At 40.9% G+C, this 27,778-nt stretch overlaps 1 protein-coding gene and 1 long non-coding RNA gene across 4 annotated transcripts in view; one reads left to right on the top strand and one right to left on the bottom strand.

Annotated features, from left to right (window-relative positions):
- Positions 1-8,483, bottom strand: part of LOC135409847 (uncharacterized) — a 28,591-nt gene extending 20,108 nt beyond the window's left edge. Inside the window, exons 1-3 of the long non-coding RNA XR_010428383.1 lie at positions 8,147-8,483; positions 4,558-4,654; positions 710-790 (exon numbers count right to left, since the gene is read on the bottom strand). This is a non-coding gene — a long non-coding RNA (uncharacterized LOC135409847). The remainder of the gene's footprint in view (positions 1-709; positions 791-4,557; positions 4,655-8,146) is intronic.
- COL14A1 (collagen type XIV alpha 1 chain) overlaps positions 7,169-27,778 on the top strand; it is a 115,385-nt gene continuing 94,775 nt past the window's right edge. For 2 of the 3 annotated variants that reach the window (XM_064645862.1, XM_064645852.1), the window contains exons 1-5: positions 7,173-7,326; positions 10,690-10,812; positions 16,498-16,614; positions 17,668-17,811; positions 20,805-20,891. In XM_064645862.1, coding sequence (XP_064501932.1) covers positions 10,725-10,812; positions 16,498-16,614; positions 17,668-17,811; positions 20,805-20,891 — 436 coding nt within the window. In that variant the 5' untranslated portion in view covers positions 7,173-7,326; positions 10,690-10,724. Of the gene's footprint in view, positions 7,327-10,689; positions 10,813-16,497; positions 16,615-17,667; positions 17,812-20,804; positions 20,892-27,778 lie in introns of all 3 variants that reach the window. The other variant, XM_064645870.1, reaches the window with a different exon arrangement.

Below are 27,778 nucleotides of genomic sequence, written 5' to 3'. Positions count from 1 at the left end.
ATATTGTTCTAGGACAAATCTTAATTATTTTTCAGAGTCTAATGAATAGACATGCTTTTCTAAAAATTGCAGATTAGAAAAATGGAAAATTTAATTTTTCAGTAATCTACAAGATGGAAAGACAGATCATTGAACAGCACTTAATCAATCTTGTTCCTCATGTCAAACATGTACTAGAAAAGTTCTTAAAGTAGATCAAGGCAGACCAGAGATGTGTAATTACAGCATTCAAGGGTGTGTAGGGTAGGAGCTCAGAGCAGAAGCTCAGTAGGAAATGAACAAGAAACTCTGCTTCTTTTAGGTAATAGCTTAAGATATGTGCTATTCGGAAAAGAATTCTTCCTTGTTCCAGACACCTTCTGCATTCGTTACTCACGGTATTTATTACAGAGACCACCATGGTATAGCTTCCAGCACTTACTGGGTTTAAATATTCATTTCAGCCAAGATATCATTCCAAAGAAAATTACTTCTTGCACGGCCAGCCAGAATCTGTAGCTTTTTTGCTTATTCAGTAAAAAATGGGGGAATCCTTCCCTCTCTGTGTTACACTGTACCATTGGTGGGTTGCAACTTATTCTGCAGTGCAGCATACTCCAGAGACAGCTTTTGCCAGGCAAATGTTGTATTTGTACCTACCTATTTCCAGGTGCTGGTACATCCAAACATCACAAAGTCTAGTCTTTCTTCTTTACTCAGGGCACCCTACCTCCATGCTGGCAGTGTCCCAGGACCTGCCCACCAGATTCAGCACTCTCTCGAGACGGTCGATGAAGTCTCAGCATGCAGCCTGGGAGCAAATGGGAGCAGTGATCACAGATTTTGCACTTTGACTGCAATCTTTAGTAATGCTTTTCCCCATAACTTACTCACAGACACACTGATGAGGCACGGGCTAAATAAGTGGACAGTGATGTGAATTGAAAACCGGCTGAATTTCTGGGCTCAAGGGGTTCTGATCAGCAGCATGAAGTCCAACTGGAGGTCAGTCACTGGAGATGTACCCAGGGGGTTGATACTGGCCCCAATACTGTTTTTTGACTCTTCATTACTGGACTGGTCAATGGTGGAGAATGCACCTTGAACCAGTTTGCAGATAGTAAAAAACCTGGGAGGAGTGTCTGATGCATAAGAAGGTTCTGACCATTTGGAGCTCACTCAGCAGGAGAAATAGCAAAATAGGAACATCATGAAAATCAGCAAAAGGATTTGCAAGCTCCTGCCCTTAGGGAGGAATAACCTCAGACACTAGTACACACTGGTGGCTGACTGACTTTGCAGAAAAGGCCCTGGGGTGGTGGACACAGCTGCTGATGAGCCAGGAATGTGCCCTTGCAGCAAAGAAGGCAAACAGCCTCATGGCCTGCACAGGGAAGAGCACTGACAGAAGGCTGAGAGAGGTGTTCTTTCCCCTCTACTCAGTCTTGGCAAGACTGCATTTGGATACTGGGTCAAGGACTCAAGTGAGTCCAGTGAAAGACTACGAAGATGGTTAAGGGCTTGGAGCATCTCTCATAAAGAGAAGGCTCAGGGAGATCTTATCCATATGGATAAATAAATAACTGATGGGAGGGAATGAAAAGAGAGCCAGACTCTTCTCCTTGTACCAAGCAACAGGGTGAAAGGCAACAGATACAAATTGAAGCACATTAAATTCCATCTGAGTGCAAGAAAACATTTGTGTTTTGTTTTTTTTTTTTTTCTTCTTCATTGTGAAAGTGGTCAAATATTGGAGTAGGTCACCCAGAGAGGCTGTGGAGTCTGCATTCTTGGAGATACTTGTAACTCAACTTGACATAGCCCTGGTCAACCTGCTCTAACTGACCCTCCTTGAACAGAGTGGGGCTGGATTAGATGTTCTCCAGAGGCGCCTTCCAGAGATTCTGCGATCCCGCGTAATGCTCATGGATCCAGAACATTGCCCAGAAGCAGACCAGGAAATTCCTTGTCCTTGCATCCTGAGGGAGAAAGAGCACACACGAGCCCTCCCTGTCCAGTGAGGTAGGAGGAGCTCCTGCCCTGTGAGCACATAGGCACATCAGAGAGGATAGCATCACTTCTCTGGTGCTCAGCTCTGAGGAGGCTGTGGGTGCAGGAATTAGCATCTGCAGTTTCTCAGCAAGCTGAACTCAGCCTCCCCTCTGCTCACAGATTTTAACATGTGACTGGACTCCCTCCCCTAAATGGATCTGGATAAGCTGCACATGTCAGAGGCTAAGAAGGAGGAAAGTAGCTCCTGGCCATGTTGCCAGGCTCATACAGCCATGGTTGTTCCACTGGCCAGACAAGGGCTCAGAAACTAGCTCAGATGATGAAGTATAAACACGGGATAGATCAATCACACCTCACAAATCTGAAGAGATCTAGTTTGACTGCAGAATGAAAAACTAAATTTATGAAACACTAAGCTTGTCATCCTTCCCATTACCCTCTGGAACCAACCCTCCTACTGAGAAGAGAACAGAAAAATAAATGACTGAGTAACATTTGGGTTTTTTTCCATCTCCCTGTGCTCCCTTTGCGCAGTTTTGCTCTCTTTCCTGCACGTTTGGAGGAGCAAGACCAACCCTAAACATGAACAGTTACACTTCAGTGGTCGTGGCATCAATCTGGTTTCTTATGCATACCTTTCACTTACCTCATTATGTGTAATAAGCTTCAGATGAATAAACCTAGCAGCTCACTAAAGTGCTGACAGCACTGAAATCCAAAAAGTATCAAGGAAATGAAAATGACTCATCTGACATGTCAACCAATAATGAAGCAAAGCTGGACTACTCTGACAGTCCTGCCTAAAAACAGAGATGTAAAAAGTCACATTTGTGGGGTTGATATCAGAGAAATAGTTGTAGCACAAAGAAAGCCACTAGAAAAAAATATTTCACAAAAAACAGCTACCATTTTCAGAAGTCATTTCAATGCATATTTATATCACAAAATAATTATGAAATGGTCTTAACTAACAAAGAGAAAAATTAAAAAGAAAACATGCATGACTAATATGTTAGAGAAGGTGGATCACAATTAAGATATTTTTTCTCTACTTTTAATTTGGGCAGAATACAGTTTTAAGTCCTTCTCTGCTCTCTCAGTGCATGACTTCATAGATCACCTAATTACTGCAAGTGTTGACAGACTGATCTTGGCAAACCACTTTTCAAAGAGCATTGTATGTTCCATTATACTTAATAATATTTACAAAATGTAAAAGACAGCTATGCATCATCTCAAGTATTACCTCTGTTCTTGTGTTCTTTAGGTTTTTTAATAGCAAAAAAAAAAAATTAAAAAATCTATGAATTGTTGTTTTGCCTAGGGACTAGTTTGAGTGATTCAAATCTTTGAATGTGACTAGAGTTTTTGGATGCTGGGGGAGAAAGGGAATTTAAAAGTGTACATCTCTTTGTAAGATATTTTAGTTTAGGAGTTAAAAATGCTGGTCAGCTTTAAACACATCATTTTAATAAAAGAATAAAAGATGCAATTAGTTTTTAATTATTTGCCATTTGCAAATATCCCCCAAACTTGATATTCTCATTTCCTAAGTCTTGTGAAAAATGGTATATATTGCATTCATTAGTATATCAAAAAAGTCAGAGAAATATTCTAAGTATATCCTAAAAAGCAGAAGATATTTTAAAAAAAAGATAAAGATTGATAATTACAGTGCGATTCTGCCCCACACTCACCAAAATCATCTTTTATTTTGGTTTCTGTTTAGTTTGCACAAGTATTGCTGTCGGTGGTCCATTACTTGGTTCAATCACATCATTACATATTCAGCCAGCTCGCTTTGTGGTCACGAGCCTGCACTAATTCTGTTCTTGTGTTGGATTAGTGGAATTGTTCCCAGCTGTATTTTCAATATCATTGCCATGTAATCCTATTTATAGAAATTTTGTGGAATCTATACTAGCCAAGCAAAGGATGGTCCGTATCTTGCTGATGTGAATACTTTTAAAATGTGGTGGCTGTAAATTGTTCTTGTTCTTTTGAAATCACTGAGGCTTGTCTGACTCAAAATAGTGGAAGGTAAATTCATGAGGCCAATTCATATTCAGTAAATTTACTCTTAAAAATCAGTGTGGTGGGTTTTTTGTCTTTCTTTTTTTTTAATGGAACACAAGAAGGAAACAGTGGTAAATCATTTGTACATTAATATTAAGCATATTTTGATCTTGCTCTATTTCCAGATGCACACCTTATACAAACTCTTTTAAGGAAGCTTTACATTTTAACTTTTACCTTGAACTTGTGAACAACATGAGCTCTTCCCTGGAATTACGTAAAAAGGTTAAAGGTGCCTTCCAGAGAAAGCTGAGTAAACTCAACAGTAATAAGCATCATTAACTCTAAAAGTGATCAAAGAGTGTAAAAGTAGCATTGTAAATCAGGAAAATAAACCGATATTAATAAAATCAGCCATCTTACTCTTGAAAGCACACACTTTGCATAAACTTAAAATATTAATTTCAATTCTGATGCAAACAGGGGATTAAAAATTAAAGTATAAAGTCATTTGAAGGCTACAAAGAGTTAGAGAATCTATTTACCCACCACTGGGATCCTCAGGACCTTTTACTGTTCTCAGAATACTCTGACTAGCTGCAGCCACAGGATGGTGCTCATGGACTTCGGATACCACATTATGAATCTGTGAGGAGGGGAAAAAAAAAAGATAAAGAGAGGGAGCTGGACTCTCCCTTTGGCAGGCTGTTCCTTGTCCTACCCTGACATACATGAGCCAACAAGCAGTCATGGATTTACCTCTACATTTACTGTCTCCTCAAGAGCATTGCAAATAGACTGATCCATCAAGGGAAGCCTGTAGATGCAATATGTTTGTACTTTGTGTGATACTGGGTCTCTCACAGACACAGTATCACACAAAGGATGTGTCTCTCATCCCTCTGGACAAAATGTCCAGCACACAGCTGGATAACCATGTTACATGATGGGTGAGCAACTGGCTCATGTGTCAGGCACAAAGAGTTACAATGAATGGGGTGACATCAGGATGGTGCAAGGTCACTAATGGGGTTCCACAGGGCTCCATCCTCGGCCCAGTGCTCTTCAACATCTTCATTAATGACCTGAACTCAGGATTCGAAGGAATACTAAGTTTGCCAATAAAACCAAATTGGGAGCAGCTGTTGAATCCCTTGAGGGAAGAGAGGCCCTGCAGAGAGATCTTCATAAATTAGAGGGCTGGGCAATCACCAACCATATGAAGTTTAACAAGGGTTGCACCTGAGATAGGGCAACCCTGGTTGTGTGTACAGACTGGGGAATGAGAGGCTGGAGAGCAGCACCGCAGAAAGGGACCTGGTAGTCCTGGTCAATGGCAAGTTGAATATGAGTTAGCAGTGCCCTGGCAGCCAGGAGGGCCAACCATGTCCTGGGGGGCATCAGGCAAAGCAGCACCAGGCAAAGCTGGTCGAGGGAGGGGATTGTCTCGCTCTGCTTTGCACTGGGGTGGCCTCACCTTGAATATTGTGGCAGTTTGGGGGGACCGCAATGTAAAAAGACATTAAGCTATTACAGAGTGTCCAAAGGAGGGCCACGAGGATGGTGATGGGTCTGGAGGGGAAGCCGTATGAGGAGGAGCTGAGGTCACTTCGTTTCTTCAGCCAGGAGAAAAGGAGACTGAGGGGAGACCTCATTGCAGTATTCAACATCCTCATGAGGGGAAGAGGAGGGGCAGGCACTGGTCTCTTCTCTGTGGCAACCAGTGACAGGACTCGAGGGAATGGCCTGAAGTTGTGTGAATGGAAGTTTAGGTTGGATATCAGGAAAAGGTTCATCACCCAGAGGGTGGTTGGGCACTGGAACAGGCTCCTCAGGGAAGTGGTCACAGCACCAAGCCTGACAGAGTTCAAGAAGTGTTTGGACAATGCTCTCAGGCACATGGCAATTCTTGGGCATGGTCTGTGCAGGGTTAAGAGTTTGCCTCGATGATCCTGTTCCAATACAGTATATTCTATGATCCTATGATTCTATGATCCATTTCCTGGTTTTCTGGAAATTGCTTTTAAGCTAAATACATAAGTTGGGGACTGAAAAGGTACAAACTGTATTACATTTAGCATCAATGAGCTGGACATCTTATTGTTTCAGAGAAATCGTTATCTTGCAAGCTACTCTACTTGACTGTTATGATCATTGGCCATTGCACAAAGCTGGCAGTGCAGTAGAATAACTACAAGTGACAGGAACTAGGAATCTGGTAAATGCTTTTTAGATCTGGGAATGCTTTTGAAACTTTGCTATAGAAAACAACTGGATTAAAAGAGTTTCTTTGAAGGTCAAACACTTCTGCAGTTTCAGTGGAAAGATATCTGTGCGCTGTGAATTTGGGCAAGAGTCTGCAGGATTGGGAATCCTACTCAGCAGCTGAAGGTCCTGGTTTACAGTTAGTTAAAGTCATCTCCCTGAGAGTTACTGCCTTCTTCTTCCCTAGGAGGGGCTCCTATTTATATTAAGAAAGGATGCACATCTCTATATCACCTACACCTGTTTCTTAACTGCAGTCCTTCGGTGGTTTCATTTGTAATTTTACACAGATGACCAGGCACGTTGTAATGAATATTTTCATTCACCTCTTAAATTCTCAGGACTTACAAACTTTGTGAGTAGTAGCCTTAATTGTAAATTCAGTAGGGTATACCACAGAGTAACTCATATTTCTACAGGAATATAGATTCTGCAATTCATGTACCACTGCAGTGTCCATGCATATGGCAAAAAATGTACAAATGTACTACAACACTTTTAATCAAGGTTTATACTAAGCCAGACAAGTGCTGGAACACTTTAATATAAATATTTCCCCGATGAATCACTAATCCACACATCTCAATAGCTGGCGTGGGGGGATACTTGCATTCCAAGGCGTACTGCAGAATAGGCACCTTCTAAATCATTTATAAGCGAAGTGAATGAGGAACTTCGGGGAGAGGAAAATGAGTTAACAGGTAACAAACCCAGAAGACGAAGGGCACTGGCAAGCTCAGCACCTGCCCGTGGAACGCTGCCCGTGCCCCCCCCGGCCCTGTCTCCCGCGCACCTGGCCGCGCCCCCGCCGCGGGAGTCGGGCTCGGGGGCGGAGGGTGGGATCTCAGGCATCGCTCGTGCCTCTCCCCCCCCTTCTTTCCACCTTCTGCTCTATAATTGCCCGCCTCCTTTCGCTCCCCTTTCGCCTTATCGGATGCGGAGCGGACAGCGGGGAGGGAAGTGGCTCTCCCGCAGCCACCTCAGCACCCGCAGCCCCCCGTGAGAACGAGCGGCCGCTCCCCGCCGGCGGCTCCGCGGCCGATGCCCGCACAGGTCGGTGTGAGCTCCGCTTCGACTCCCTCGGGGGCCGGGGGAGGCGGGCTGGGGTCGGGGCAGGAGCGGGAACGGGAACGGGAACCCTTCCTGCCCACCTGCCCGGCCACCCCCGCGGCGGCGGGAGCGGAACCTCGGGGGGACAATGGGTGAGAGAGGAGGAGATGGAGAGGTGGAAAGTGGCGAGCCTGGGCTGGGGCGGAGAACCCCCTTAGAAACTCCTGCAGAGGCGTTACTTTTAAAAATAACAATAATTTTAAAAAACCCCAGCTAGTCTCAGTGGTGCTGATGCCTGCGTCCCGCCGCGGGTGCATCCTGCCAGTCTCCCTCGCTCGCTGCCGCGGCGCGTCGGGACGGGTCGCTCTGCCCCAGCTCTGCACACCCGGTGCCCAGGGGGGATGTTATCCCAGCGGGGGCGGCCCGGGACGGTGAGCTCGGTCCCCTGGGTTTCAGGGGGGCACATTCCTCGACAACGAGCTCCCCGCTGTCCCTCCCTTCACCTGGGCTGTGGGGGGGCTCGGTTTCACACGAGTGGGCGCTGATGGTGGGGAGCGCCCTGGAGGAAGTTGGGACTTGGGGCTCCCGCGTCCGTGAGCCGCTCCTCTTGGGCCAGGCTGGGTGGCACTGGGGAGGCGGGCGAGTCGTGACACGGCCGGGGCTCCGCCTCGCCCCGGTCCCTCCGCAGCCTTCCCCCAGTGGGGCCGGAGGAGCTTGTGCTGTGACTTTGGCCAGCGGGACGTGGACAGGAACGCGTGGCTGTTCCCGCGCCGCTCCGTAACAAGACACTCAGAGAGGAGGAAAAAAAACAACCCAGACTAACCTGCTCGCCCTGGGGAGAGAGCCAGGGCTGTGTGGAGGCGGCTCAGCCTCCTCCCCTGCACTGAGTGCACGTCCGCAGCCAGGGCAGTTCGGAAGGATGTGTGCGGTGTTTATCCCGGCTGGGAGCTCTCGAGGGCAGGTTGTTACCTCAGGAGAAGGGCCCTGATCCCAGGCAGGCGTCCTGGAGCCCAGCTGGGAGAGGAGCTGCGAGCTCGCGGGGCGGGAGGCTCACCTCGTGGCGGGGCTCTTGGTTTGGGAGAGTTTGGTGTCTGCTCCCAGCGCTGTTCTGGCAGATAAATGATTTACCAAATACTTACTGAAAGGTGATATATATATATATATATATATATATATGTATATATATGTGTATATATATATATAAAGCAGGAGGAATAGGATATTTCTTTTTAGTCCCAGCCAATGTCAGCCACGAGGTGGCTGCAGACGTGTAGTTGCCTTTCCTGGTTGAGTGAACTTTATGTGCAGATCATTGCAGAGGTGAACTTGTACCTAGTTGATCCAGCACCAGTTCTGTCTGTCCCAATAAATCTTACTTCTCTGCACAATGGCTGTTCTCTAAAAGGAGCAGCGGAGAATGTTTCTACACAGGATTGCTAGTCAGGTAGTATTTATAGCTCTTATTTGGGAGGAGGGTTTATGTCAAATCTAGCAGATGGGGAATTAAACCACCACTGGGAATGAATATTTTAATGTCTGGGTTATTACATGGAAAGAAATCCCCACATCATTAGTGATGACTGCATGGAAGAATGAGTTGTATTCTGTTCTTTGAAGAGTTTATATTTACTTAATCCAGGTGTATTCCTGAGTGAGGGGAGAAGAATAAATACGCAATGTGAGATGCACAAAGGATGGATTTCAGACTGTTTTAAGACTCTCTTCATTCTTCCCATTGCCTGTCGGTAGGCAACTGTCTGCTGACTGTGGTCCTTGGGTGTCTGACTCTTTGGTTCATGTAGTAGGAAGCCTGGGCACTTTGCTCATGCTTCAGAATTCTATCTGGAGGATGTACCCTAAAAACCAAGCATACCAATACAAAAGTTTCTGGTGCACATCTGTTTTATTGGATCTAGCTACTTGCCTCTTTCTTAAGAGATTTGTACTGTAAGAGATTGATTCAAAATATGTGTTTAAGTAATGTGAAATTTGTTGGCTAAAACTTTGATAACCTCCTGTAGAGATGTAATTTACCATGTATAACCCCCCTATATATTTCTAGGAATTATATCAAGCATTAATGACTGGAATGTGTGACAGTAGACCTATCAAGTCCTGAGATAACTATGGCAGATTGTAAATACTTGAAAAGAGAAGGAAATGTAGGTTTTATCATGTTATCTGTTTAATAATGGTTGAAGTGCTTCAATCTGCTTTTTATATTAGATAGTGGTTGAACCAGTGGCTTTGGTGCCTTCCTCAGAAGTGAAGGAAAACATGGGAGGCAAATATGGTGATAGTATGATGGGCATATTAGAGAAAATGACATAGGAGGTGAATGGGAGGAACCTGCAACACAGAAATACATAAACCAAAATTTACCCAAATTTACCCATAAACCTTCAAATGCTGTCTCTTTCACAGCAGGAAATCTACTATTAATTATCTTAATTTGATTCTCCTGTAGAATTCTAACAGGAGAGGGCAGCAAAAATTCTTCTTCTTGGCTCAGAAAATCAACTAAAACTAGTGCCTTAAAGTTGAGTGATAGATAAATGTACAATGTTAGGAACATGTTGATGTATCTTGAGAGATACTTCTGTTTGTGTTGAATAACTGTACTCGGAAGTGTTAAAGGCCAGGTTCAGATGATGAAATTGGTACTGTTTTTAAGGTATCTTCTGTGGACAGATAAATGATCCTTTCTCGAACTTGTTCTTTAGCACCAGAATTGCTTCCTGTAACCCAACTAGTTCACCTAGGATTACACTGAGCCTTCATATACTGCTGCATTCTAAAGTGTTGATGTTCCTAACTGATCAGGTTAGAGCAAATGGTTTTGATCATATTACCTATTGTGAGTGCAGGTAGTACAACAGAGAGCACACAATAAGTTAAATAAAGTAGAAAAAGGAAAACAAGTAGGCTGTAGAGGACAAAGAAGACTTGTGTTCTTCAGAACAAAGTTCTGCCTTTTTTTACAAGCTTCAGAGTTCTTTACCACAGGTATCTTGATAATCAGGTGCTGCAACACTGGGTTATATAGAGATACATGTTGTACCTCGTTGTGCATAACATACTCTATTTCCAGTACTTGTGTATACCTAGCAAGGAATATACTGTTTCTTTTTATCTGGGCCAAGTTTTCAGAACTGTTGAGTAGCCCAAGTGCAGTTCTTTGTCCCTTTCAGGTAAAATATGCTTTGGTTATAAAATTATTGCCTGGAAATTTTGGCTCCACTGATAACTGTGATAAATTCCTATTTTTTTTTTTAAATGGAATCCAGATTTTGCCCACAATTTTCATTAAAGTGGATGCCTTATCTTTGCAGGTTGAGTAAGTCTTTTTGATCTATGTGTTTTCAGACCTGCTGATACTGTGTATATTTGAGAGGAAGAAGATGCTTTGTCGGTATGAGATACAGAGCTGTTTCCTCTTGGCTTTTCTAGCTGTCACAGCTTTCTTCATCAGTGATGCCCAGGGCCAAGGTAAGTCATAAATAAGAAGATGGAGCTTTTCACTCTGATGTGCAGAAATAGAGTTTTTTATTCCAAATGCAAGTGTTACTTTCCTCTTAGTAGGGTTTGAATCCAGTACTACTGAAATGAAGCAGGAGTTCTGCTGCTGATCTTGGGGGGCAGGGAGGAGTAGAATTACATGTTCATGTGTGCTCTTTGAACCTACTATCTCAAATAGCATAAATATTTGTGCAAATTTGTGTCTGTTGAAATGAGTTATCCACAACATTGTTTCCTCTTATTTATATAAAAGCACTGATCAGAAATTGCTGTGACTGTGCTCTATGTAATCAAGAAGGTTTGAAGGATCAGCTATGATATTAAGCTTGTATAGAATATATTTTTTTCTTTGTTGGAACAGTGGCTGTTGTAACACTTATATCATTCCATATTGCACGGATCTGCTAAATGTCACAGACTACTTCTACAGCTTTTAAAAAAAATCCTTTGTGAGTATTAAAGGATATTGCTGGGATTGTTAGGCTTACGTACATGTTGGATTGTATTGACAGTGGCTTGACTTCTAGAGAAAATTTATCCTATTGCTTGGGGAAGAAGGGAGGAAGAATGCCAATGAGTTTTTGTGATTTCTAAAGAAAGATGTTTCTCTCAACTCTATATTTATGAAATCCCTTTGCTATGAGACTGTATGGGCATAGCTGGGAGCAGAATTCGTTCCTCGGGCTCTTTTAAAGTGTTTTGTATAATGCATTATTCATGAGCACATTCAGAGACTACTGGCAACCTGGGGCTTTTGAAGTTCTGGTAAATGCAAGTAGCTTTGTCCAGTCTGCGTGGCACTAAAGGGCTGGGTAAGCATACCATCTTGTATGTTTGGGAATCTGTGAGCACTTTACGAGCCTCTCCCAGAACTTAGGGACACATGTAAGCTGTAATATCTGATGTCGGCAATGTGAGGTGAATGAAGAAATATATGATCCCAATGTTCAGTGCATCAGTTGTTCTGGTCAGAAATGAGGTCCAGAATGTTTGTGACTTAATGAGCCAATAAAGCAAAGCATATGGTTAGTCCTTTCTCTGTGTTTCAGTCTGAATACATATGGTTAAGATTTACAAAACAAGATTGAGGGTTGAGATCCATCTCCACAAAGTTTTGTGAATTTCCTTGATCTTGGAAAACTATTCTCTTCCCCACTGGTTTTTTTTTGTTTTGTTTTGCTTTTGCTTCTTGTTATTATTTAAACTTTGATTTAGTCAGTTATATGTAAAGGGAAAAAATTCTCCAACTATTAATGCAATGAAATGAAGGTCAGAGAGACGCTTTTTTCCATGGTAATCACACTAGCAGAAGCTAGAGTTGGTGTACTTGATGAGTAAAGAACAATACTTCCCTTGTTCTTCCACTCTTTCAGCAAGCATCAGCTGTGGAATGCTGTCAGCACGTGATATTAAGCTAAGTGGACTAATGCCTTGGCCAACATGACTGTTATTTTATTGAATGAAGTGATATGAAGTCTCTGTTCTATGTTCATAGAAAAAAAAAATTTCTTGTTACACTTAAAGTAGTAAGATGTTTCTCAAATCCTTTCTGTTCTCAAGGTTGCCACTCCTTGCAATAAGCTCTTCGTGCAGCTGACTATTTACAGTTTAATACAACACTAATAGTTTGTTTGTCTGTTTTAAGAAACTGTAAGCTCTGCCAAGGTGTAGGAAGAGCTGGTATTAGTTCCAGCTTGTGTTTCCTTCCTTTGGCAAAAGTGCTCAGGTAAAGGTGTGTAATGTGACTTCTTGGAAAGGAGAATATGTTTCAGAGACTGAAGCCAACATGCCTGAAGCTACAACTTATTCCTTCAGCTGAGCTATGTGGTTCTGTCTCATTTATTGCCCGAATGACTAACAAACCACATAGTGCCATTCAGTTTTTACTCAACAACAATTGCTTTTTCAGTACTGCTGTTTCTTCTGCATTCAGTGTAACGTATAAATAACAGCTCTTGTCTACTTATATGATGACATGCAAATAGTGCTGGGCAAGAAAAATACTTCAGAATTTTTCATTTGTTCATAAAGTAACTTGTTTTGAGAGCAATGTATTTAAAGATGGAAACTTTCCTTTGTGTAGCAATAACTTCCCTGTTACAGTAGCATTACTACTGTAATTGCTAAGTAATTGTGCATATTAACTTGCTCAATTCTTATGACAGAGGTAAATTGGAAGCCACAAGGTTTAGTTAGTATCCAATCTTAGACTATTGGATGTCTTGGAGAACCGTACACAGGCGATTTATGGTATTTTTCATTAAGATACTGAATAGTTGAAAACATTCTTTCCCTAGTTGTCCACAGGAGTTATGTGTTTGGAGTGGTAATTTATCTGGTGGCATAAACCAAAGTCTTGAACTTGTCAGTTTTCTTTTGGGTGACTGCTCTAATGCTGCTGAAGGCCATTCTCTTTTGCATTCCTGTAAAACCACTTAACGAGATCTAGCTACTGATTTCTATCAGTTAACTGACTCAGCTTCGATTAATTTTTTTCCCTTTCTACAAGAAGTGAGATTTTGTTCCACAGACAATAAAGGTCCAAAGAAATAAAGATATCCTCTTCAGGTTGGTGAATGTGTAGTAATTCCCATCAATATTTTGTTGTCTGTTCGAGTGTTAGATTTTTAACTTCCTTAGCTGTATGTACTTCTCTATGCCAGAACGTTAGTCTTTGCACAACTAAGACACAGTTGATTATCTGTCTAGTGAATAATTATTTTCTTTCTTATGGTTAATTGCTGTGTGGGAATGTCCCTTCCCCTGTACTGCTGCCTTTGATACCAAAAGTACCCAGTGAAAATTGACCAGTTATGTAAAGACTATTCTGGCACAACTTTTCTAGTCTTTCACATTGTAACTCTGTAGTAAACAAAAAACTTTTGGTGATTGTGTCCTTCTTTGCTTGTAAGATCTGTGATTGTTTTTTAGGGGCTCAAAAATTTACCTGTTTTGGTGATGGCTAATAGCAATTAGGCCAGAACTATGCTTCTTTGTTAGAAGGTACTTTCATGAACTGTCAAGTTGAAAGTAGGATGGAAAGGAATGATGGGGAAGGAAGAAGATGGCAGAGAAAATGAACTCTGAAATTCTTAGACATGTTTGTTATTTTTTTTTTTGTCAGTCTTTAGTGGTACCTTGTTGCTCTCTGCTCTGCCTCTTAATCCCCATACAAATTTATCACTTAATCCTAGTAAAATCTGCAGCATTTTCACACTTGCATACAGTCATTATTTAAAAGTTTATTTGCTATTCCTGAGACAAAATAAGTAATAAAAGGAATTGCAGATTTATACACTTGTAGGTATGATTTGTCACTCTTGGTTCATTCAGCCCAAATTTATTGTGATTTATGTATAGCTCAAAGACACAATGAATCTTGAGAATGAATTAAAAGCTGTAATCCATAATTACAGTCTGCTTGGCTTTAAAAACTTTTTGCCATAGTCTCTGTCTTTTTTTTTTTTTTTTTTTTACAATTATAGCATGCTGAATGTTCTTGCAGAAACCTGCCCAGCAAAACATTTTGCAGTACAAGGGCCAAATTTTCAAAGAACTGATGTTGTATTTGCAGCAATTCCTGCACTTTCACTTGCAGCCTCTTTTTGTCTAAACTTCAGGGAGTTGACAGGCAGACTGAAGACAAGGTCTGACAAGATTGTGTCCAGCAACTGAGGACATGCACAGGTTGGGTGTAAGCCCAGTGCTGCAAATCAGAACAGTTTTGAGTGTGTGGAGTTGGTGTGCTGCCTGCTGTTTCTGTCCCCTTGCTTTTCTTGAGCTTATTCTCTAAACTCTTTGAGAGTGTGGAGGTGTTACTAAGCTTCTCCTGATACTTATGTACTCTCTTTTCTGTGTTCTGGTATTAAGTCCCTTGAGGCAGAGAACTGCAGAACCTGCCTTTGGTCTGACAAAACTGCCACTTACGGAACGAGAGGCTGATGCAAGGGAGTGCATCTCTTGTATTAAATCTCCAGATTTTTACTTTGAAGGTCCAAAATGTATTTAATGGTAGATGACATGAAAAAACATGCACTCCCAAATCTCAAAAAACTACAGCCTGCCTCTTTCCTTCTTTCTTCTCCCAAACTGTTGGAAAAAGTAGCATGTAGGAAAAAGTAATCGGTTCAGGACGGGTCTTTGGCTGCTGCTGGTGCCAGAGCTGCATTGGCTGTAGCAGGTCAAATGGAGAGGCCAGAGACTGTTGGCTAGCACACTCTGCCTCTTGACTCAGATGCTCCATGTGCTGTAATCCATGTGCCTTAAATTTCAGAAGTATAATGAAAACTGTTGGTTTATTTTATCTAATGGACCAACAAATGGTGGGCATAAGCCTAGTCAATTAAGAGCTATTGTAGCACTGGGGAAAAAAACCTGCCACTTCTCTGCTTCAGATTTGCCTTATTTCTTAGACTTACTAACAGGAACCTAAAGGGTGGTAGTGGCAGAGACACCAAGGGTTTGAAAAATGAAGGAGAAAGTTCAGGGGGTTGTGAAGACGCCAGGAAAAGGAGCAATAAGGTTGATGGAGGTGTTTGTTAAGATTTTCTAGCCCTTTTTGTAATTGAGCCTCTGGGAAGTTTCCCTGACTGCCTCTCCCTGTAGATCAGTTTGTTCTTTTTGAGCCAAACCCTATTCAAATGAATGAAGATTTCCCCATATTGACAGCCTTGGATACCACAGGCTGCACTGCTAGCAGCTCTGCTGCAGTTGTTCAGTGAAGGAGGGATGTGCCTTCCTGAAGTAGAGCAGAAATGTTATGTAGAGTGTTGTCCAGCATCAGTGGAGCTTGACTGAGCAGAGGGATGCAAGGCCATGAAAAACTAGTGTATGTGCAGAGGCACAAAGTTGCTGATATCACAGTACCAGTGCGGGGCAGTTTTCACATTTGTTCTTGTGTGGATTTCTTCACTGATATATCACCTCTTTCTCAATCATTTCATGCTTTTATTCATTTCACCTGCTGCTTCAATTTGAAACCTAGGTGATGGCACAATATAAATAGAAGCTAGATTTTCTTACCATCCAGATTGCCCCGGTTGAAATCTTGATTTGCCTGTGCATGCTTGCTAGTCTTCATAACACTGAAGCAGTGCTTGCAGCTATAAGTCTTTGTGCTGCTTAAGCCAGGTTTGCAAATTGGGCAGCTTATGTTCCCTCTGCCTTGTGCATGCTGATCTTTTCTCTTGGTTATTCTCTCTTCACGTGGATTTGAAAATTTGGCCCTGAGTGACATGAAATGTAGATAAGTGCCTATGGTAATGAGAGGCAAAGGAGTCCAGGTCATGCATATTGCCAGTGTAAGCAAGGAGAGCAATTTTAATTCCCATATATTAACAAAGAGCATTTTTATTACCAGCTTTGCTTGCTAAACTAGAGTCTTAACATCTAACATGGTTTGTCTTTCTGTCTTCTGCTATTAGGTTTTTAGTTTGTTTTTGTGAAGAGATAAGTAAAAGGTCTGTCTGAGGGAAGTAGTGCACCTGGGGATGTCATTTTACAAACTAATAAACTGATGTATGTGACATTTTAAATAACTTGCATCCTTTATCATTAAAATTTTGTGTTGTCTTCCTACATGTGTATATTTTTGTTTAAAATTGGTGGTTACTTTGTATTTGAATTTAAAATCTTGTTTTCTTTCCAAACTTGCAGTGTCCCCACCAACAAGACTAAGATATAATGTAGTGAGTCCTGACAGTGTACAGATCTCTTGGAAAGCCCCCAAAGGGCAATTCACTGGATATAAGCTTCTTGTCACTCCAAGTTCAGGTAAAAGTCTGTATGTTCTCTTCTAAGGTGAAAGGACTGTCTTCCTAAGGCTTAAAACTTTTCGGAGGCTAGTGTCGTTCCCTAAGGACTAAGAAACTGTGAGCAAGCTTTGGATAATGGAGTTGACCAGCTGGTCAACAGAAGAGACGGATTGATTTCACTAAAAGGTGGTCACAGGCATAGAAAATGTGAATCGAATGCTTAAAGTGTCAGAAGTGGGTGAATACTAGTTATGCTTTGTATGTAGTCTTTGGGAATTGTGACTGATCTGCCTTTACCTTTCTTCCAGTAGGGTGTAAGGAAGTCTAGGAAGTATTCAAGGGAAAGCATTGGAACCCTAATTTGGTCAGAGTTTTGAGGTGGATCTCCCTGGCTGTTATCCCATAGTGAGCTCTCCAGAAAAGATCAAAAAGAATTAAGAAACAAGCAGCCTATAAAAATTTTTTTGAATGGGAAGTTGAAAAGGTAGACAACAAAGTGGCTACTTTGTATAGGACTATAGGGGTCCTAGTTCTGTACATTTGAATTTAAAGTTAAATATAGAAACAAGTTTTAACATAGAGCTAAAATGCCTATCTGTACATGTTTGTATACAATCTTTATGTATATAAATGCACAGAGAAATGTTTAATATTTGTATTTATACATGAGAATTTCCTTGCCCAAAGAAACTGTTGAAGAGAGTATTCAGAGATTACATGGGTATGATGGGGTTGGAACTGGCAGCCAATCACAGAGTATGGGTATGATGCTACCAAATATGCCAGCTTTTTGTAAAATGTTTCATTTCTTAATATCTTTACTGGACACTGCGGCTATTTCATGAGGCCCAGATCTTAGAGTGTTTCTATTTAAGAAATGTGGTTACACTGCCTGACTTCTTGCTTTTTTGGGATGGTCTCTGGTCTTACTGTATGGATAGTCCCAAAAATGGGAATGCATGGGTCATGATAGAGCTTGAGGTGGTTTTAAGTCATTACATTTGCTCTGCTATAAGAATAGCAAACAAAGTTATGTATTTTTGGGCTTTTTTTTTTGTCTTCTTTATTACAGGTGGAAAAACAAATCAATTAATTCTTCAAAACACTGCAACCAAAGCAATTATTCAAGGTCTCATTCCAGATCAAAACTATGCTCTTCAGATCATTGCATTCAATGAAGACAAGGAGAGTAAGCCAGCACAAGGCCAGTTCAGAAGTATGTGTCTCCTTATGCATGACATGCAGAATTTATCAGATGTTTAGTATAACTTTTGAAATGGTAACAAGTCTGACAGAAAGGGGATAATGGAAAAACAGTTTCTTCTGTGGTAGAAGGGTAATTAAAAGCCACAGATTTTAACTGGTACAAGTACAACTGGAGGCCTGAATTGATTGTGTAGGAGATTCTTGCATTGGGCTATCTTTGTTTCCATTGGACTGGTGTCCCTTTCTGCCTCAATCCATTAGGAAACTAGCTGGTATCTTGTGGAAAGAATCTTCAGTGAGTGAAAAGAAGGGAAGTGCTATATTCTGATACTTAAAAAATTTCCTTTTTAGTAAAACATTGTTATAGCTGTGCCAATTGGCAACTAGTTGTTAGTTCAATACTTTGAAAGGCTGAATTTTTACTGGTGTATATATATATGTCTTAACTGATTTATCTTGATCTTCATGTTAAACATGAATTGGTCCATAAAGACAAAAATGTGACAGTGTAGGAGTACAGTTGAAAGCCTACAGTTGAAAGTTGAATTCCCTTGACACTGAACATTTCTCACTGTCACTGCTAAACTGTCTTTCTCTTAAAACCAGCACAAGATAAAATATGCTGAGTGCTTGATGTGGTGTATGTCGAAGTCTTTCTAGCTTTTCATCACTACAACTGTGTGTGTAGTACCTACCTTAAGTTCTGTCCTATTTAAGAAACCCACAAACCACAGATTACTTTAGCATTAAAGAGAAGCCCACAGAAGGCTACAGCAAATTCTATAATACTCGGTGTGGCTGGTTTTTAAATGACCTTTACTCTTTAGGAAAAGTAGAGCTGGCAGCTTGATTTAAGAATATGGGGTAGTGCTCTATTTAGTGTACTCTCTTTACTGCAGGTGAAAACATGTGGTACTTAATAAGGCTGGAGTTTCATTTTACAATATGATGCCTTGCCTGAGTAAAACCAGATACAGCATATATACAAATCCTTCTTTTTTGTTACCCTGTATTACAGTTCCCCCCCCCCCTTTTCTGACACATGGCCACTAATTCTTGAGATGAAATAAGGTCAAACGTATAAAAAGCTTTGAGAATATCATCTGGTTTCGTGCACTGGAAGTATGGTTTTAGTGCTGCTGGGTTGTAACTGATGTACAAAGAGTTCTCAAGCCTATAATAAAATTTTATTGTTAAAAGAGTGTTTCTCTTTATATAGCCAGGTATACATTCTTATTCTAGTACATAGTATTTAATTAACTAAGAGCAATGTTTTTTTTTTTTCCTTTGATAATGCAGATGTAAAAACATGCACTAGATAAATTTTTTGTCAGTGTAAATATTTGAATAAAACTAGTGTCTCCTTGTCTCTTCTTCCTATGTGGTTATAATTTGACAGTTCCCAAATCCAGAAATCTCTCTCAGGATGTGACAAATTTGTTTCCTTTGAGCATTTTCAGCCTTTTATACTATTTCTCTGGAGCCTTGCCTCTCGATAGCACTAGCATTAGAGGAGGCCATCAAGCATCTCCTCAGCTTGCTCTTAACCTTTTCTCAAAGGAATGCTCTTAGAAGGCTAAGCAACAGCATCCTTTTTGACTGACATTATTCTGTTTATTTGACCTCTCTTGTTTTAGTCAGGATCCTGTTCAGTTAAGAATTAAACCCAGACTCTGACTAAGAGTATCTGTAACCCAGCTAATAACCAAGATCTCCTCAGCAAGCCTGTGGACTTGAATTTGCTTCATCAGTTTTGCAATCACTCACTAAAGGCAGAGGTGATGCACAGGTACCCATGCTGTGTTAGTAAGAAGAGGTGTTGTTCTCACCTCTATACCTGGAATATAAGGACTGGGGGTTCTGCAAAGGATTATCACACTGAGAAGATCACATTGAGATTTTTGATGGCTTGCTGTATTCCTAAGGCCTTGGTCTTGTGCTTATGTTTTTGATTGGAACTTGGAGCACTCCTGGTTGATTCAGATACTCCATGTAGTATTGGGTAAATGAATGAAATCTGTTTCACTTTGGCTCCACTTATGTACAACAGAGTGCTGATGCTGTCTCTCATATAGTCAAGAGACAGATAACCTTCTTTCACCTTCTCAGTGGGTGTTTTTGAATGATGTAGCACAGAGGGACTTGGTCCTGGCTAAGGCTCAGTGCGTGCTTGGATGAATATCAGTCATACTAAAGAGTTTAAATGGAGTAGAATTTTATTTTCTATAAAAGATATTCTCAGATTCATTGCTTTAAGCTCTTCTTGGCCATTGAAGGCAGCTGGGGTGTGCATTAGCATTCTAAGGAAATTTTGGAAGGGGTTGTTTTTGTTTTTTTTTTCCTCATATGTGACTTTAGCTATGATTTTGCCAGAACCCTTCAGACTGTTAGTTTAGTAATAGTGGCTACCAATGTAATAGTAGGAATTGCTAACCAAGCTGGGTTCTGCTTGGGTGTTGTGAGAGATTTGAGACATAGTAAGGGAGGTATCCCACCCACTTGTGGGACAGGAAGCTGTTGAAGTCTCAGCTTTGGAGCAGCCTTGCACTCATGGGAGTATTTGGTGCCCTGAACACAGATTTGGGCATGGGATCTAAGCTGATTCTGTGAAGAGGATAGTGTAACAGCTGGCTTATGTGCTTTTTTGTTGACTTGGAGTGGAACTCTGCAATGTTGGACTTTCCCCAGCTAGCTTTGCCAATTTTCTGGACTATATTTCCAGTGTGGGAGCTTGTCTGCATGGGCTTAGGTGCTGATGTCACTATTTGGACTCTCGTGTGTGAGGAGAGTCACTTTTGAGAACTTCAGTGATGATAGGATGGGGAACTTTGCGTAAAAATAATAAACTCAAAGGGAGGGAGGGAGAAACCAGAAAGAGTCACTTGTTACCTAAGCGTATCTTAAGAAGTTGTGTGCAACTACTTTATGTGGAACAAGAAAATTACATGCTTCTAACTACATTGTTTCTAGATTCACTGATTATTTTTCCCTCTTGTTTTTCAGTTAAAGATATAGAGAGAAGAAAAGAAACAAATAAACCCAAGGTGAAGGATCCAGAAAAAACAAATGCGAGTAAACCAGCTCCAGAAGGTCAGATCATAACACATATGACTGATGTGATATTCTTAAAATAATCAACTTCTTTATTTAACTTGGCCATTGTAGAGATTTTCTATAAGTCAGTACTTTAAATCTGGTTCCCAAGGTTAAATTAAACAAAAGGGAAAAATCAGTATTTTCAAGATTATTGGAGAGTTGCTACAACAGAGATTTGCTTTTAGTTCTGTGTTTTGCTTTACCACTTTATAAAGTAAGTACTAAATATCACCATGAATAGACAAAAATTTATTAAAATCCTGTTATCTGTACTTCCCCCCTGGGTGCACTTTGAGGAGTGGAAGAATTGTGCATATGTGTGTGTACATAACGATGACTTCATATGATCTTGGCTGTAAGACAGTCTTGCAGTATTGATTCCCACCTAAAATCAAATTGATACTATTGTTTAATTAGGCATATAATAACTTGATAACTGTCCTAATGCAGGTTATATATATGAAAGCATTTGAAACATTTTGAGGGAGGGAAAAAAAAAGGAGTTAATTTTGTCTGGTTGCAAGGAGCCAATCTTTTGGTGAAATGTGATATTGCTTGCCATAAGAAGTTTGTCTAGTATGGATGAAAATCTAGTTCAAGCTTAATATACAGCTCTATTTCCTGTTATTCTAAAATTCAAATAGCATCTTCTTTATGAAGTAACCCCAACATTAATTATTCCCTTCAGTGATTATTTATGATGTACAGAACAAGCACAGAGGAGAAGAGCTTAATATGAGCCTAAATAGTCTCTCTGTGAATGAACTGGACAGTTTCAAGGATGCCATTTCCCCCCTTCCCTTTTGGCTCTGTCTCCAGGAATGCAAGTATCAAAGGCCTCACCCAAAGCTCCTTGAAGCCCATGCAAATTTTTCTCACTTGAGTGGATTTTTATTCTTACCACACATACTTGTGTCATCTTTTATTTATTAGCACTATGAAAAGTTGTTTCCATATAGCATTTCTCAAGCCAAAGCACCCTTGAATTCCATTGGGTACATTGGGAAAAATGTTAGCTAGAGTTTGCAACACTTAAAGAGACAGGTTATACCTGCTAGTACATGATGGGGTAGTGGATAGGTGATCTTTCCTACATCATGTCTGGAGGAAAACTGAGTTGGAAGAAACTAAAGAAGGAAAATGTGATTTGCTTTCTTAATGAAGGACAAGTGATAAAAGTTGAAGGAGGGAAAATTGAGCCTGTAATAGGAAAGTGTTGATTAAATGCAGACAGAGGAAAGTGTCTGCCAGACTGTGGGAGAGAATTTATGCTTTTTCATGGCGTAGGGGCAAAAATACAATTGGCAAGAGGAGATTGGATCTGCAGTCTCTCCCTTTTTAGGATTCTTGTTTACTTGTGAAGTCTTTAGCTCAGTCACTTTCCTCCTCCATGCACAGCTTTTTACTTATCTGAACTTCTGTTGTATCAGGGCAGTTTGTATCAGAGCAAAATACATCTCCCTCTAGCACTTGTGAAAAACTATTGCCTTACTCTTACTGTAACAGGTTTTACTAGAAGACTGAGGTATACATTTGTAACAATGACAAAACGTATGAACTTCTTGATCAGCAAACCTGACCAGAAAGAAAAAACGTTAATTTTTATGAATTCTTGAATTTGTTTAGCCCTATTCCCAACCCAGCTATATTTTATTGTAAAGTAATGGACCCTTTTCCTACTAGCTATTGCATATTTCTTCCCTTTGCGCAGTATAATGATTATTCAAAGTGATGGAGATTCCAACTGAGTGACTTCAGTGGGAGTCGGGTGAGATTCCAAGCAAAAACACTGAGCAAAAATAACAGCATCAGCAAAATACGTATAGCTGGGGTGGAAGTGAACTCAGAACTGATACTCAGAATAATGTTATCAAACCCTTCCTAGTTTAATATATAAAGACTGTTTCACATCATATTGAAATTGGATCAAACAAATAAGGAAGAGTATGTGAGAGAAATGGATTAAATAAGTAAGTGCCAAATTTTATGGCAAAACCATGAATAATAACTTCATCCTCTGCAGATGTTTGACAGGAAATGATTTGAGTATGACCAAATGAATTCAGGCTAGCAGTTAATTGGTTTCATAACAATTTAATGTATGGTTAAATTTGATGGATTTAATGGCAACCCTGATACATTCTGTGGCTGTGTTTATATACTTCGTTCAGTTGGTAAGACCACAGGAGTTAACAGCACAAAAGTTATTAGAAGTCCAGCTTTTGATCTAATACCACCATGCCCACTAAACTGTCTCACAGAGTGCCTCTTGTTTTTTGAACCCTTCCTTTTGAACGGCACCACTTCCTGGTGAGCCTATTCCAGTGCTTAACGTCTCTTTCCTGAAGAAATTTTTCATAATATCCAACCTGAACCTCCCCTAGTGCAATTCAAGGCCATTTCTCCGTGTCCTATAACTTGTCATCTGGGAGAAGAAGCTGACCCCTACCTCACTGCAAGCTTCTTTCAGGTAGTTATAGAGAGCAATAAGGTCCCCTCTTAGCCTCCTTTTCTCCAGGCTAAACAACCCCAGCTCCCTCAGTCACTCCTCATAGGACTTGTCCTCCAGACCCTTCACCAGCTTCATTGCCCTTCTCTGGACACACTCCAGCACCTCAATATCCTTTTTGTAGTGAGAAGCCCAGAACTGAACACAGTATTTGAGGTGTGGCCTCACCAGTGGAGTACAAGGGGGATAATCATTGCACAGGTCCTGCTGGCCACAGTTTCTGGTACAAGCCAGGATGCCATTGGCCTTCTTGGCCACCTGGGCATGCTCCTGGATCATGTTCAGCTGCTATCGACCAGCTCCCCCATGTCCTTTTCCTCTGGACAGCTTTCCAGCCATGCTTCCCTGCCTGGGGTTGTTGTAGTGCTGCATGGGGTTGTTGTGACCCAAGTCCAGGACTTGGCACTTAGCCTTGTAAAACCTCTTACCATTGGCCTTGGCCCATCAATCCAGCCTGTCCAAATCCCTCTGTAGAGCCCTACTACCTTCCAACAGATCAACACTCCCAACCAGTGTGGTATGGTGTGTGAACTTGCTGTTAACTAAATGTATTTGTAGAAATTTTTTTTATCTTGTATGATAGTGGCCAGGTTGAGTTAAGTAGAATCTTAGCTGTAAACAAGAGCAATCTTTGGCCATAAAAAGAATTGAAAACAGCTGTTGTCCAGATTGGTATTGTCAGTGGTTGTGGCTTCTGCTCTTGTCTTGAGTGAAAGAGTAGCAAAATCCTATTTCTTCATTTATTAGTGTCAAATTTTGATGTAAGGAGGTATCTTCTGTGAACATCTGCTCCACTTGTTACAGAAGGATGCTTACATAAGAAGAAACTAGAGTGTCTTTGCAAGCCTTAGAAAGGCAAATATCATTCTCCTGCATATGGAGAATTATGTGACAGAATTCTCCAGCGTGAATATTAGGACACATTTGGCATTGAGTAGGCCAGAAAATCTGGAATCATTGTTTTGGGACGAAACTAATGAAGCACAGCAATATACTTGTCAGTGTGTATGAAAAAGCATGTGAACTCTGTCAATAATAGAAGCTCCAGCTTGTGGATTGTGATAACTCATGTATCCTGCTGATTTTCCTGAAAGGCAGAAGAGGCATAATCATAATCGTATAAACTTGTTTATGAATACTTAGCTAATATACTTTCATCAGGGTCACACAATAAAGCCCAGAAATTTCTCTTTCAAATGGAAAAAGATTTCACCATAACCCTTCTGTTCGTCAAAGCCAGCCCTTTGCTAAGAAATGCAAGATGGTTATCTGTATTAATGATTATAGATGGTTCCAAAGCATCTCACTTTTATTTTCATCTTTGCTTTGGAGGACTGATTATGCAGTTTTCACCTGAGGCTCTGCTGTGCTGGCAGGTGTGTATGCCTTCTCCTGCACTCCCAAATTTACCTTCTTGTTTAGTCATTGAAGACAGAAGATTGTATTAGAGTTTTGTCTGTCTTTATGGAACGCTGTTGGTGGCTTGTATGGCTTGCTAGTAATTTTTCCAGCAGATTCAGTAACCTAGATTAAAATTTTCCACCTATTCTGTCCTACCCATTCAAGTGGTTTGAAAAGATGTGCTCCTTTCCTGCTCCAAGTACTATGCTCTTATCGCAAGCAAACCTCCAGTGTATATCCAGTGATGTCATGGTGCCAAATTAATTCAGGCTTAATGTGTAACATTCATCTATCAAATGCTCACTTTATATTTGATTTCCAAAAATTTTCTGTAGCTCTTCTGCACAACCACTTTCAAGTCTTAAGTCTCCTTTCTATATTTTTCAGAACCTGTCATTTTTCAGCTTAGTGATTTATCACTGCTAGGTACACTCATATTAATAATGTCAGAAGCCTTCTCTCTTTCTCTCTGTTGAGAAGAAGCTCACAGATGCAGCTTCTTTCAGCACACACTGATATCTGAGTACTTGTACCCTGGCACTTTGCCAGCTCCCTCATGTACAAAGCTCCTTTCTGTACAATGACAGGGGTTAATACATTCTGTGCCTTCTTGGATGTTTTACAGTTTCTCAGAGAGCTTCTTTGACTGATTCTCTAATCAAACCCCTTTGGGGAGGGGAGAATCACAGTGTTTTGACTACATCCTTTGGCAAATATGTGACTATATCTTTTTCTGCAGGGTATTTATGTATCTGAACTGGGTGTAGCTACCTATTTCAATAAAAACAATATAACACCGAGGGCCAGTTTTATCTTCTTGCTTGTTGATTTGATTTTTGGGGTTTTTTATTTGAGAGGTATGGTGGCTTATCCTAGGCTAGCAGCCAAAAATCCCACTTAGCTGCTTGCTCACTCCTCTCCCCAGCAGGATTGGAGAGAAGAGAGGAAGAACAGGAATGAAAAAGTTTGGGGATTGAGATAAAGACAGGGAGACTGCTTACCAATTACCGTGGTAGGCAAACAGAGACAAGTGGGGGAAGATTTACTTAGTTTATTGCCAGTTAAAAAAATTGCTGATGAGGGTAGTGGGAAACAAAAAAAGACAAACACTAAAACAACAGCTTTCCTCCCCATTTTCCCAGGCTCGGCTTGACCTCCTCCCAGGCTCCTCTCCTCCTCCCTTGTTATCACTGCAAGTTATACTCAGTTCAAGTCCCTTCAGAGAGAAAGCAAGTGGTACAAAAGGGGTGTTTTGGGGTTATGATCGAGACGTAGTGGTTTCTCTCTGCCATTCCTTTTGTCTCAGACCTTTCTTCTCCAATGTACGTCATCCACAGGCTGCAGGGAATATCTGCTTTGCCATGGAGCACTCCTTTGTCTGACCTTGGGGTTAACATCTTTTGTTTCTCACTCCTTTTCCCCTCTTCCTCCTCTCTTTGCCTGAAATTTTCTGTCCTTTCTTAAATATGTTTTTCCAGAGGTGCCACTGGCTGTCCATGGACATGTGGCCGCTTCTCAGAAAAGGCCACCTCTGCAGCCTTCATCCTGCCAAACCTGGCCACAAACACCCAATACCAGAGATGCTCTATTAGTGCTTTACTAGAGTAAAGCTTTTACATTGTCTTTAACCTATCCTGTTTGGAAATTCCCATATACAAATATCCAATAAAGAAGATTTAGTACCGCACAGAGCATGCACGGGCCAGATTTCTCTTCTGGATCAGGTGTTGTCAGGATAAACCTTTTACAGGCTATAGACTATTAAAACAACGAGAAATAAACTCCTATAAAAGATTGTGATTTATGTTTCACAATGTTACAACTACTTTCTCATCGTAAAGCATATATAATGTGGTCATACACTAAATATGACTTGTTAGGGAGGTCAGGGGTCTTCACAGCAGAGAACATGGTGGTTCGTTCAGTCTTCCCTACTGAAAATTGTGTTTCATCTCTGGAGCAAGTCCATTAGGGGTAGGTGTATTTTTTTTCAATGATTTCTATAAAAATCTAATGCTTTGTGGCTGAGTTAAAAAGCCTGGGAGAACTGTAGCTTTTTAAATCCCTTAGATGCGTGTCTCTGATGGAGTCACCTTTACCATGTGCCAGGAGCCAAACTGGCAGAACATTGCCCAAGCTTTCTGGGCCAGTACAGAGCCAACTGGAAGATCTGAGAAAACAGATATTGCCCCTCAGTTCTGTGCCCAAAAGGCATATTAGAGAAAGGTCTGGGAGAAATCAATTGATAATAAAAGCTAGTTCTGAGTTTCTAATTGTGGAAGACTGAGACAAGCAGGTAGAAATTCAGGGAAGAGATTTTTTAGCTAATATGTGGAGCCATGAAAATAGAAAGGATAACTTGGCAGTGGAAAAAATTAGGCACTGGGTGAGTGAAAAACAGTGTGGAAATCATAGTGGACCTTAGAGATAGAAAAGCAGAGGTTCTATATAATGAGTTGTGTAATGCCATACCTTGGCTGCCACAAAGTATAATAGCAAGGTGCAGATGCCAGGTTACATAATCTGTATATAGGTAATATAATCTGAACTAACGTTAAAACAGTGAATAGTTGACTTCATGTGTCTTGATCGATATTCCTGCATTTGTATATTAATTTAAATATAAATTTTTTTTTGGACAAAGAGGTAAAAATTACCTGTAAGGATAAATGTAGCGAGTCAATATCTACTTAATCCCAGCAGAGGCAAGAAGCTAGAATCCTTTATTGGACTTACAAGTTCATATTTAAAGGATTTAGGGTTTACATATTTAACAGGGGGTTTACATATTCATTGGGGGGTTTGCATATTCATTCTATTACAGTTGGGGGTTTCACAGAGATGAAGTAATAGGGGAAAACTCAGCTTGAGGAATTACCTCATGGGGAAAAACCCATTTTATCTTAGGGAATTTTGCAGGAGGGGAACAGGTATTCAGGTCTAGGGGATGCAAGGATTCAGGGAACACAGA

This window comes from Pseudopipra pipra, chromosome 1, assembly GCF_036250125.1.
Source record: "Pseudopipra pipra isolate bDixPip1 chromosome 1, bDixPip1.hap1, whole genome shotgun sequence".
NCBI classification, from domain to species: Eukaryota; Metazoa; Chordata; class Aves; order Passeriformes; family Pipridae; genus Pseudopipra; species Pseudopipra pipra.
The sequence above is the reverse complement of the archived record's forward strand: the minus strand, read 5'-3'. Positions and strand labels throughout refer to the sequence as shown.